Source organism: Wyeomyia smithii, chromosome 2, assembly GCF_029784165.1.
Source record: "Wyeomyia smithii strain HCP4-BCI-WySm-NY-G18 chromosome 2, ASM2978416v1, whole genome shotgun sequence".
In the NCBI taxonomy this organism is placed as follows: Eukaryota; Metazoa; Arthropoda; class Insecta; order Diptera; family Culicidae; genus Wyeomyia; species Wyeomyia smithii.
The window spans coordinates 7,784,986-7,798,857 of NC_073695.1; the positions used below are offsets into that span (position 1 = coordinate 7,784,986).

The 13,872-nt window shown below is 36.7% G+C and overlaps 1 protein-coding gene across 1 annotated transcript in view; it reads right to left on the reverse strand.

Annotated features, from left to right (window-relative positions):
- Positions 1–13,872, reverse strand: part of LOC129721270 (heparan sulfate 2-O-sulfotransferase pipe) — a 555,985-nt gene that overhangs the window by 105,566 nt on the left and 436,547 nt on the right. The window contains exon 4 of the mRNA XM_055673632.1: positions 3,252–3,346. Within this exon, the coding sequence (XP_055529607.1) occupies positions 3,252–3,346 (95 nt within the window). The remainder of the gene's footprint in view (positions 1–3,251; positions 3,347–13,872) is intronic.

Sequence of the window (13,872 nt, forward strand, 5' to 3'; positions counted from 1 at the left end):
TATGTATTTGTTCAAATATAATTACACAACACACCTATTTAAAAAAAATACATCTTGAAAATTTCTGCTGGATTTATTTTCCACTTTAAATAACGAATTTCTGGTAGCCAACAGCACAACTATAACGAACATTCAAAACCTAACATTCACACACAAATGAGCATACATTAACACTTACACATGCAAATACCATGGAATAAATATGTTTCAAATACATCACGCGAAAAATCCACTGCCGACTTATTCTATTGCTCACCCCTAACTACACACACTGCTGTGCAGGCGTTGTTTATGCGACTGAAAGGAATGTCTCATTACACACAGGAGAGTCATCTGACGCTGATAACTCTTATAGACCTGTGTGATCGAGACCAACGCCAGTCTGAGTCATGCCTGCGAGTGCAACACAACAACGGAAGCTGCTCCGTAGGGCTAAATTTTTACGAATTAATTTCTATCTTTAACAACAGCTTTTACCTGTTAACATTCAAGTTCATTAAAGGCAGACAGTGTGTGCAGCCGGGGAAGTGAAAAATCAGCGAACTGAAAATATGATACAGATTTGGAAAAACATACCGCATCCAGACGGGACTTGAACCCGCAGTCTCCCTGACTACTTCACTGGTTGCCGGGATATTTCCTAAAATGGCCAAATTCTGCCTAATCTGGTTATAGTACAACATCAAATTTGAAAAATGTTGAGGCCACATATTTTGATCGTTGCTATAGTTTTAAACAATCTCCGAGCTACTTTTCTTTCCATAACTTTTAAACCACATGCTTAAACATTAAGATGATTTTAAAGACAAGTTTATTTGGTCCATTGAATCCAACTTTGATCAGATCGGTTGTGTAGTTTCTGTGGTACCTAATTGAGTTTTGTGATTTTTACAATTTGACACATAACGGACAAAGTTAAAGTCCGATAACAGTGTAATTAAATAGAATTGTATTGCGCAACTAGATCTTATATTTGCGACTAATTTAGTGAAAATCGGTCCAACCATTCTGAACAAATTGAGTGAGCTTAAGCAATCTTTGGAATATGTTTTTTTTTCAAAACGTGATTCATACATATCTTTTATGCATAATTTTGAACCAAATGTTTAACATTAGTTAAGGATTTTCAAGACAGGCCTTTCATTTAGTACCAGTTTTGTTTAAATTGGTTGTTTAGTTACTGAGATCATGAAATTTCGAGATTTTCACTTCTTGATACACGGTGCCTAAACTGAAAATCCGATTACAATGAAGTTCAATAGGGTGTTATGAGGCCACTAGACCTTTCAATTTCAACTAATTTCGTGGAAACCGGTCTAGCCATTTCTGAGAAAAGTAAGTGAGTTCAAGCAATCTTTGGTATATGCTTTTCTTTCATACCGTGATTTGGCATTCTTATAAATAACGGACAAAGTTACAAACCGATTACAATGAAATTCAATAGCAACCTATGGGACAACTAGGCCTTCCATTCGAGACTAATTTTGTGAAAATCGGTTCAGCCATCTCTGAGAAAAGTGAGTGAGTTTAAACAGCCTCTGGAAAACATTTCTTTACATAACTTTTAAACCATATGTTTACTCTTTATGAAATTTATAAGTTAAGAGTTCTGAAGAACACCCGTTCATTTGACATCAGTTTTGTTAAAATCGGTTGTGTATTTTCTGAGATATTAATGTTTCTTGATTTTCACATTTTGATACATAACCTCTAAACCAAAAATCCGATTACAATGAAACTCAATAGCAACCTATGGGGTAACTACAGCTTTCATTTGCAATTAATTTCATGGAAATCGGTCCAGCCATCTCTGAGAAAAGTGAGTGAGAAAAAAAAGTTGCACATACACACACACACACGCACACACACACATACACACATACATACTGAAAATGCTCAGCTCGTCAAACTAAGTCGAGTGATATACGACATTTGGCCCTCTGGAGCACTTTCATACCATTAGTTTTTTCAGTGATTGATATACCTTTCTAGGAGAAAGGCAAAAAGGTGCACATACACATGTACACACCCACACACACACACATATACACCTATACATGCATACATGCAGAGAATACTCAATTCGTCGAACTGAGTCGAGTAGCATATGACATTCGACCATTTGGATCACTTTTCTACCTTTTAATTAGCCAGTGATTGTTAGGAGAATGTCAACATGTTTACTTTCATTATGTGATTTCACATTTTTATGAACAACGAACAAAGTTACAATCCGATTGCAATGAAATTTAATAGAAACCTATGGGGCAACTAGACCTTTCATTTGACACTAATTTTGTGAAAATCGGTTCAGCCATCTCTGAGAAAAATGAGTGAGTTTAAACAACCTCAGGATAACTTTTCTTTACATAACTTTTGAACCATATGTTCAATCATTACGAAATTTAAAAGTTAAGGGTTTTGGAGACAGCCCGATCATTTGAAACTAGTTTTATTGAAATCGGTTATGTGGTTTCTGCGATATTGATGTTCCGTGATTTTTACATTTTGATACATAACCTCTAAACTAAAAATCCGATTACAATGAAATTCAATAGCGACCTATGATGCATCTAGACCTTTCATTTGCAATTAATTCCATGAAAATCGGTCCAGCCATCTCTGAGAAAAGTGAGTGAGAAAAAAAAGTTGCACATACACACACACTCATACACACATACATACATACATACAGAAAATGCTCAATTCGTCGAAAGGGGTCGAGTGGTATATGACATTCGGCCATTGGGACCACTTTTATACCTTTGGTTTTTCCAGTGATTGCTATACCTTTCTAGGAGAAAGGCAAAACGTCAGTTTGCCAAGCTTTGAAAAGTCATAAAAAATTCAGATTCCATGATATTGCGCCCAAATTTTGGATTTAGACACTTAAATGTTATAGCAATAAAGGAAAAATATTATGAAATAGCTAACGAAAAAAAAAATTTTTTTTGGCTGATGGCCAGCGATTCCCCACTGTGCAGAGTGTCGAACTCTATGAGCCATAATAATTGAAGCTGTTGTTCACTCGACTCGATTGGCCGTGGTGATTAAAAAAGAAAATTTTACCATCGACTGTTGTTATTAACGGTGGGAATCACATCATTTGACTCGTTAGTGTCGAATGAATATCGCAACAAAACTTATTATCTTATTGCCATATTAATTTCGCAATTGATCTCGCACCATTATTCTCATTGAACGGTTTGATTGGGTGCGAGGGGGGCGGGTTGTGCGAGGCACTCACTCACCTGTCCGGTGCTTTTCAGATAGTTGTACGTGTGGTGCAGATTGCTTTCACCCGGCCGGTGCTGCAGATGATGATGATTCGCAGTTCCCGAGGCAGCTGTAACGAGGAGAATAACCGATAGTCATGTTTTAGTGTAAAAGTGCAATAAATTCTGCGCTTGTTATAGTTCCAACGGAGTTTATTGGGTATTAGAAATTGAAAGAAAGAAATGGTTGGCTTTCGCTTATGCTATGCATTGATGGTGGCATTGGATGTCGTTATGCTGCTGTATGATTGACAGCGAAGCACTTTGCTTTCCAAGATGCTATCGGCTCTATTTTGCTCAGAGACATGAGTTAAGATGTAGAATGACAAACGCAATTCAGCTGTTGCAGTTATACGGTAATCCGTGAGGTTGCATAAATGAGTATCTGGTGAAAGCTACAAATGCATTCTAATGGCAGCGGAGCAAAACGTAAACCGTATTATATCCTAAGGTAAACAGGTTGTGACCCATCTGTGCAATCGAAAACAAGAGACCTTTCGATGTCGGAACCATTCTCTCGAACGATTGCAATTGACCTAAGGGCCATTCTTTTTGCATGTGCCAACATCGATAATCCGTACAATGTATTTATAGCTGTCTAACAATCGCCCGGACTGCAGGCAGATGACCATCCGAGCCGACAGTTAGTAATGATGGTGAGAGGTACTTCTTCAGGGTGTTTAAATTCAAGCCATTTACTACCGTTCACACCATTCACTTTTTTTTCTTTCAGTGGGGTTTAAGACGATGGCTGCTGAAAAGTGGTCTTCCGCGACTGCTGGTATTCAGTGTCTCGATGACATGACCCTAATCGGCATTTGCAGATGTGATCCGTACGGGAATAAATAACTGTGAATAGCATCCGCGTATAGGCTAGTTTGACACCGAAGGGTAGAAGCTCTCTTTGAAAGGTAAATATCTCAATCTAGGAAATATTTAGCGAAGTTCAGGAAAAAAGTGGCCTATAAATTTGCTTCATCTGTTAAAGTTTATGTGATTCGAGTGTATTCTTTAACTAGGTGTTCATTGGCCTTGAATTATTTTTAATGGAATCTTTTCAACTGTTTATATTCAACAAATCTGATGAGAAATATTTCTAAGCATGATGTCAAATTAACAGTTATCTCGTGATATTAAAACAATTAGTTCTTTTCTCAGTATAGTGCTTTTTGACAAGTGATTTGGAAATTTTTATAGTTGAAATTGGTAATCGAATCAGAGATACCATTCTGTTTGGAAAGCAAGAGTGAAGGAAATATGAAAAAACCCATTTTATTATGAAATTTTATCCCTAGAGCTCGACATTTGAAAGAACCTCAGTTTCGGTCCATTGAATGAAAATTAATTTAGAGCCGTCACGGCTCTGTAGAATAATTGTGTATAAAAGACTGCAACATAATCTAATTATTGAACACTCTCCTCATTATCGTACAGGTTTGGTCTTAAGCGAGATGTCTCAGAAAGACAAAACTATGAACGAAAATAAAAAAAAGGAAGGCCAGTAGAAACCTATCCGTCAAATTTTTCGTGAAACAAATGATTGTTATACAGGTACAGGTAAGTAGGTTTATTTTTCGAAAAATTGCATTTTTTACTCTTACTTAAATGTAACATTTTCCCACATTTTCAAGAAGGTTTGAGCAATAGAGAGGAAATAACAGCTCAACTAAACTAAACTTTAAAGTTGATACGTGATTATCTCGGAATGGTGTCCTGCAAAAACTATTTAAACGATCCAAGTAGCCCCTTGATGACAGAGCATGAATATTTTTTTATATTACACGCTCTTTTAACATGTTTTTTGTGTTGTACCCCCATAATCTTTAAATTTAAAATAGAGAATATATACAAATTATAAAACGACTTTGTTCATAGGAAAATACTGCTTTTTTAGTTTTAACGGGGAATTAAAACGTTACTATGTTTTAAGGCCGACGTTTCGGCCTTTGGACTTGACCTTCCTCAGCTGAAATGAAGTGGTACCATTTTTCGTTCAGCACACGAAGCTATAAGATCAGTTGTCGTAGTTGCCAACAAGTTCTTCTTCAAGAAACCACACCAAAAAGCACGATGCGTTGGTGGATATTTGATTCGTTAGAGTTCACCTTGATGTCATTAAAGCTGTAATAAAAAACCCGAGAAAACGAATCTAATACCCACTAACGCATCGTGCTGCTTGATGTGGTATCTTGAAGGATATCCTGTTGACAGCCATGACAAGAAATCGTTGAACGAAAAATGGTACATTTCATATCTTCTGAGAAAGGCCAAGTTCAAAGGCCAAAACGTCGTACATAAAATATATTAGCGTTTCGATCCATTACGGAGAATTAAAATTACATCGAATGTTAAAAAAAGTTCAAAGAAAGGCTGTTCTAATTAAAAATCTAAAGAGCCGACAATATCGATACTTACGACTGTCGGCATGAAGGAATGCCATAAACCTTTGATGACGATGCCAAACGTAAGAATAGTTTGCTTCGATATTCGAGGTTACCAGCTGAGCCATTTCCAAGTGATTGCATATCGACTGCAATTGATACGATTAAGCCAAGCATTGCGCGAAAAACGGCTATAATTTGAGCAGAGGGACGAAAAAGTGGTTCTTTATTTCTTCTTTATTTCTTTATTTGTAAAAAATCATCTGACAAATATAGTCCTAATGTATTTGCACTAGACTGGGACACGGTTATATGGGAAATAAGCGATGGTGTTATTTTTTTGCTTCCATGCACTTTTCGTGTTTCTTATGGATCCTATAACAACTGTGTAACTTTTCAGATCGATCGGTGAAACGCCCGATTTGCGCCCGATTTTTAAAGTTTCCATACGATTTTATATAAGAAAATTCACTTTTTCAAAACTTATTCTTTATAAATTCCCAGTTGGGTCCTAAACATATATCGATACATGCTATTTGTAGGAAATTTTCCTGGAAAAAACTCTTCTGAAGAACGTAAGGCGCTACGATGCTTGTAGAAACAGCTATTCACTCCAAACTGATTGAATGTCTGACGGACGGCTCATCATTGAATTTTACTAGCAATACTGCTGCAGCATGCTGCTGTTGCAAATTCTACCATGTGATGAGAAATGATATCGCTTAAATTTTTCTTGGAGGCTTCCCCGGAGATACTATGAGCAAAAATCACACTTTGAAAATTAATTCCACGCGAAATTATTTCTCATACTTAAGCAAGTCTGCAATAGAAGTATGCTGTAGCAGTGTTGCTGGAAAATTTCAATTGTGAGCCGTCCGTCAGACATTCAATCAGTTTGGGGTGAATAGCTGTTTCTACAAGCATCGTAACGCCTTACGTTCTTCAGAAGAGTTTTTTCCAGGAAAATTTCCTGCAAATATAATGTATCGATATATTTTTAGGACAGAACTGGGAATTTCTAGAGAATAAGTTTTGAAAAAGTGAATTTTCCTATATAAAATCGTATGGAAACTTTAAAAATCGGGCGCAAATCGAGCGTTTCACCGATCGATCTGAAAAGTTACACAGTTGTTATGGGACCCATAAGGAACACGAAAAGTGCATGGGAGCTAACATTTATTGTTTGTCCCACCCTAATGTGCACTTGTCAATTCAACTTAAAAACTACGACGAACTCTCATTGCGAAATTGTGTGATGGTGTGCCAAAATCAAAAAGGTCTTCCACTTTGGAGCATGATCGAATACAGCAAGCTTTAGCTCGTTAAATCCGAAATTAGTACGGTGAAAGCTAGGTTGTAGCAGTCCAGTAGAGCGAAGAAGACGCTGTGAAGCCCGGAAATTCAATTTGGAAAGGATATTTGGTGAATCGATCTCAGAGTTCAGAACTTTTGCCACGAACACCGCTTGTTGAACTTCTCTGTTCCGTTGCAATGTGTCAATCCCAAGAAGACGACAACGGTCAGGATATGGAGGCAGGTTAATCGGGTCACGCCACTGAAAATTTCTTAACGCAACTCGCACGAATCTTTTCTGCACTCGCTCAAGTCGCAAATTCCAGACTAATTGTTGAGGACACCAAACCAAGATAGCATTTTCGAGGAGTGGCCGAAAGAGAGCATAATACAACGCCTTCATGCAATGGGGGTCCTGAAGTCGCGAGCAATTATCGAAACGAAACCAAGTTGTCTCGTGGCTTTAGCGATTATATTAGTACGATGCAGATTGAACGTAAGTTTCGTATCCATTACAACTCCAAGGTCACTAACGCGGTCAACTCTTGTTAGGTTTTGGTTATCGATTTGATAGTTGAATAATATTGGATTCACTTTGCGGTGAAAGGTCCTCACTTGACATTTACTAATGCTGACCGTCAGCCAGTTTTTGCGGCACCAATAAACAAACTTGTCCAAAAGCCCTTGTAGCCGCCAACAGTCGTCGATGGAGCGTATTATCAAATACAGCGTAAGATCGTCTGCGTACACTAGTTTACAACCAACATCTAACAGCAAGGAAACGTCATTGAAGAACAGCGTAAACAGCAACGGCCCTAAGTTGCTACCTTGTGGAACGCCGGAGGCGTTTGAAAACTATGACGAACAGCAGGAATTAATGTGCAATCGTAGAACTCTGTCACATAAGTATGAATTAAGCCAACCGACAAACCTCTGCGATGTACCAAGCCGTGAGGATTTTTTAATAATATTGTATGGTCAATCCGATCAAATGCTGCTTTCAAATCTGTATAGATTACGTCGGTTTGTACTTTTTGTTCCATGTGCGATATACAAGTCGAAGTGAAGTCAAGCAAGTTCGTACTTACTGAGTGGCCAGGCATAAAACCGTGTTGGTAACTAGAGATATAACTCCTTGTACGTGTGAGCATAAACGTACTCACGATTATTTCGAACAGTTTTGATGCAGGTAGTGTCTCACGGTTCGACGATCCCCGCTTTTAAATATCGGGAACATGTAAGAATGTTTCCAAACTGTGAGAAACTTGCCTTGCTCAAAAGATTTGTTGAAAATATGGCGACAACGACTTATTTTAACTGCCGGGATTCCGTCGGGTCCTGTAGAGTACGAATGTTTCAATTTTTTTGGAATAAATGCAGGTCAACCAAATCGACAGGAACAGACTCAGCAGCAGCCTCAGCGTCGAGATTAGATGCGGTTCTACTGCATGACAGCACTCGGCCTCACTCTGTCGTTAAAACTTACATAGAAACGTTTAAATGGTACTCCTATCTCACGTGTCATATTTCCTCGATATTACGCCGTCCGGTTATTAGTTGTTTCGTTCAATAGCGCGTGGTCTGGTGAAAAAATGGCTTGACTTGTAAATAGTCTAAAATCCGATCACTCTTATCGTAACATTATTCGAGCTCTACCAGAAAGATGAGACAAAGTTGTAGTCATGTATTTTTAAAACTATTATGCCCAATCAAACTATTTTTTTTTGTTTTAAAGAGGCTTTGCCTAATTTGGCATTCGCCTCTGCTCAAACTATTATGCCCAATCATGCCCTTTTATTCATTCTGCTAGGCTAGGCTTTTAACTAGTAAAATATTGCACTCGTGATCAGAGCCAAATTTACTCTAGTTTTTGAAAAAGTTGTAAATCATAAAGTTTTATGTAACGTTGTAGAAGATAGAAAATTTTAATCTCTTCCATTTGCACAGATATACGAGATTTGTAAACATTTGTAAATTTGTTAACAAAAATGTACATATTTCCGAAATTTGAAGGGATAGACATGTTATGTCTTCAAATTGAAGTTTTTATTACACCGAAAAACTTTACTGAAGACTGTAAATCGATTGTATTGACTTTCAGCGTACTGGTCTTTAAGGAGATTTTAATAAAAGATAACGGTTTTCTGATGAATATCTGAGATGAATAATTTACAGAATTGTGTATTTTTATGCACAATCCTGGATTTACGCGTTTTTTAGACGTGGAGTTTTTATACGTCAAGTATCTTCCGCGTATAGAGCGACTTTACTACATCGATCATTCTTTTTTATAATAATAACTTCCATTTTACTTCTACAATTTTGAAAAGCTTACCCCCATGATGCAAATCCTGCCATGTAATGGCACAAGTGTTCTTAACATCGACTTATTTTTTGACTGGCACAGGAACGCGTTAAACAAAACTGGCTGACGTAAACTCGCACTTTGTCAATCAAGCACTACCGCACACTGTCGTGCAGCATATTCATCACCAAAGGAAAAGGGTTACTTTCTCAGCGTGGTGAGTGATGCTCTGTATCCTTTTTGTTCGTACGATTATTGCACGTCAGTGGATTGCCTGTGCGATTGCATACTCCTACAGGTTTCACCCATTCTCTTAGTGTTTGCTCACATTTTTTCCTTTCTCAGAAGTTCACTGAGCAATTCATTTCACTTATCTTGCGTGTACGGATGAGCTATTTACGAGAGTTTCACTGTGGTTTTTCTCTGTTAAATTAAGAGCGTTCATTCGCCAGAAAACTATTACTCTGCGCTCTTTCAACAGCAGATGGTGTGAAGCGCATTTAATGTAAGCTCACAGTTATTAAGAGGAGGGAAAATTGTGATCAAAGGAATTTATAAATAATAAATGTGATCAAAGGAAATTATATACAAAACAGCTAATATACAAAAACAGAGTTGACTGAAGAGACAACTCTCTCAGCTACAAAAATAAACTCCCACAGGGCAGTGTGTGCAGTTCATTCATCGAGAGAACGGAGATTGCGGGTTCCAGTTCCGTCTGGACGAGGGAAATTTTTTCTAAGCCTAAAGTCACACTTTCTATTTCCGTTCATCTTCGCATTCTCGCAAACTACATACATTGCCCGCTTTACTAAACTTGTTTTTAATTCTGTTTTTTAAAAAAACCTGAAGTTATTACAAAATATTTGGTTAAAAGTCTAGGATATAGAAAAGAAAGTTATAGATGAAGAAAAAAAAAAATAGGAAAGAAAGATAATTTTTTTTTGAAGGAAAAGTTAAAAAAAAGTTGAAGAGTTTGTTTATAAGATACGACCGCAGGGTTAATGAAGAATTACGACAGCCTGTCTCATGTCAATAAATTTTTTGCAATGGCTTTGGAAATACACTCGATTAGGGTTAACAAATTCAATGGTGTAAAGCGGTATATTTTTCCGTATACTTTTCGTATATTATTACATGAGTATGAAGGTAGAAATTCTGCTGTAATGTCAAACTATAACTTCTATATTAACATCTTCTTCAAGACGTCACATCCTTGTTAATGAAGTGTTGTGTATGTTCTAAAACGGACTCAGCATCGTGAGCAGAACGTTCCGAACTTTTCTGTTTGAAATCGGATTTGTTTTGTATATAGCGCTTGTCATGCACAGTATCAACATATCGTAATGAACATCATTTGCAGCGGCTTCAAGCCACAGTTGCAGTTTAGTAGTAACCATTTATGATGCCCTTCCAAATAAAATTAGTAGTTTTGAAAAAGGCCGATTGCTGCAATCGCAATTTTCATTCATATGCATAAATGCTTTAGGATCAGATAGCGTGCGATATCCGCTCTGACATAATAAATTTTTCGAACGTTGTGGAATTGTATCACTGAAAATAGAGGTGTGACTCAATTATTTCCAGTTATACCATTCTACAACGTTCGAAAAATTTTATTTCGTATGTCGTAATACTAATGTTTGAAAAATACATCTCATTCATTCTGGCCTAGAGCAATCTTTTGATAAGCCCCGCCTTTTATTTCCAGTTCCTAAAGTGTTTTCAGTTTCGTGATTTCTTGTGTACATTCTGTCGAGCCGCTCTATCTCATAAAGGCAACAAAATATAATGTATTGTGTCGTGTTGCGCAGCTTGAAAGAAAAAAATGTTCCCGTCCCCGTGTCGAATGGGAGCAGATTGTTGCGTGTTTGATATTGCCGATGGTAGACATGAGTATGAAGGTCGAAATTCTGCTGTGATGTCAAACTAGAACTGTTATGTTTTAAGAGGCAATAGCGTAAGTGCTGCATGTCTGTTATCTGCTGCCATCCAGCACGAGAAAAAGTATCAATTACAACAGAAATTGAAACCCTGCTTTTCTTTCTTCGTCACGATCAGTAACCAACGTCCGTGTGGTATCGGTACAGTCATGGAATAAATTATACATAAAACACAAAGCGCGCATTTCTAGTCAACTAGGTATATTCTGTCGACCTTGTTAGGGAAAGAAGCATTAAGCGACCAATCAGAGATCGACATTTGCGATTTGACAAGGCTTGACAATTTTTAATAGTACAATAGTTTAAACAATCAGATTACAACTTTCTGCATTTGGACGGATGCTTAGATGATTTTCCAATCGATTGCTACAAAAATGACGAAAATCGGTTGGAAACTGACTGAGTTTAAAACGATTGGAATTGGACAATTTTCGTGACGCTCTCGATGTTTTCGGTTTTTGAAATTAAATCCCTGTATTGAAATTGGTCCTCTGTATATGTTGCCGTAAGACGTAATTCTTTGTCAAAAAATCAGTTCCAACAATTTCGAAATACTTATATTCTAATGTTTTCAAAATATTTGGATAAACATTTCCAACCAAAAAGCTTACAATATTTACCTTCCTACAAACATCTGTTTTGAAGTTATTTCGCATTTCTACGAAGATCTATCTTCTACAAAGTGATCCAAAGTTTTGTAAAAAACTGCAAAACTCTAGCGTTTTAGAAAAAAGGTAAAAATTATAACACCATCTTTGCGATCGAATTCCGAACTAAGTTAAGCATCCAAATCACAACCCTAGCAGACCTTTTTTCACTGTCTTCTCAGAATACTTTTTCTGTTGCCTAGTGTTTGCGCTGGCAGTCGGGTAATCACATCGAGAACGTGTTGGAAACAGAGCATCACACAAGAAAACAAAACATGTGCTTCGCGTGTCGATTCGGCATTATTTGGAGGATGTCTTTGGAACAGCGAATGTAGAAGAAAGAAGAAATTGTTTTTTTTTATATTTCTATATACTGCCGTTCCAATCATAGTAGTCCCATGTTCTACACAAACCTTATGCACGATGGGACATCTATGCTTGGAACGGCAGTATATATATATATATATATATATATATATATATATATATATATATATATATATATATATATATATATATATATATATATATATATATATATATATATATATATATATATATATATATATATATATATATATATATATATATATATATATAAAACAATTTCGTTCGTGTCGGCTACCAAATCAACTGGAAACATTTTACCTCCGTTTTTATTTGCCTATGGCGAATGTCATGTGACGTCTGTTACAAAAGGCTGTGGGAAGAATAAGCGTAAGACGTCGTACACAAATCACGTAACGCTAAAAACCTAGATTTCAGACTCCCTCCCCTCTATGTAATGATAGGTAACGTTTAACATGACTCTCCCCTTAAATTTGCGTAACGCTGATCAGCCTGAACCCCCCCCCCCCCGAAATTTTCAATTTCGAGGAAACATCACAGTTACTAAACTGTCTCTACCACCCCCCTCTTTCCTACGTAACAATAAGTAACGTAGGCTCAACCCACTTCCCCCCCTTCATGCGTTACGTAATTTGTGACGACGCCTAAGGAGTAAAATTCAAATCATTTACTTTTTCCTGATTTCTCCATGATCGGACAGATCTCAATGTTTAGGTAATCTTTTGCAGTTTTTTTGAAAAAAAGATTTTTAAAAGATGAACTTTCTAAATATGATTTTTATAATTTTTGTTAAAGCTTTTTTTCGAAATTTTTTTGTTCGAATGCATTTATTTTAAAGACATAATTATTTTCTACGACTTTGTTAAAGACGTCATACCGATTTAAAAAACCGTTCTGGGTCTAAAAATATTTGTAATCATCAATATCTTCCCAAAATAGTATTTTTAAATAGCTGTGGTTCTGTGGCTAGCGAAGTCGGTCGGCTAGCTCTCCCAAACGGTTGTGATATCGGGTTCGATTCCCAATCAGGTCAAGGATCTTTTCGAGCTGGAAATTTTCTCGACTCAGCGCTGGGGCACGGTGAATCGTTGTACTTTTCCTACAACATGCAAAATGTGCCGGAAACAATATCGATAACGAATTCTCTCAACTAATATAATTGATCGAGACCGCATTAGCCCCCCAGGCTAGCGTGCGATATTGTTTATTGTTTTTCCCAAAAATTAAAACAAAAGTACAAAATGGTATCACTTTCCCATACAAATATCCATGCAAAATTTCAGTCAAATCAAAAATGATCGATTTAATTGGTTGTCCTTTTTTGTAATGATGTGCTAATGAGAGCATTTTTAATGTAAATTTGAAAACGAATGTATTTTTTTTGTTTACATGTATACTAGTGAAGATTTAAGTTTTAGAGATACAGATTTTTGCAAATTCACTTTTTAAAACTGAAATGCCTTTTGAAAGAATAACGCCTGGGTTAAAACCATCAAAATAGCAATGAAAAACTCATGTGTTCTCTAGTCGAAAACAAAAACAAAGTTTCATAAAACGTTGCTTGAAGTGTTTGGCTAAGATTAGTTAAGTAGGGTGAACACCAAAACCAAGCAAAAATTGAAGTCTTTAACTTTATCACCAAGTTGTATATTATCTTCGCATTATACTTGTCATCGCGAA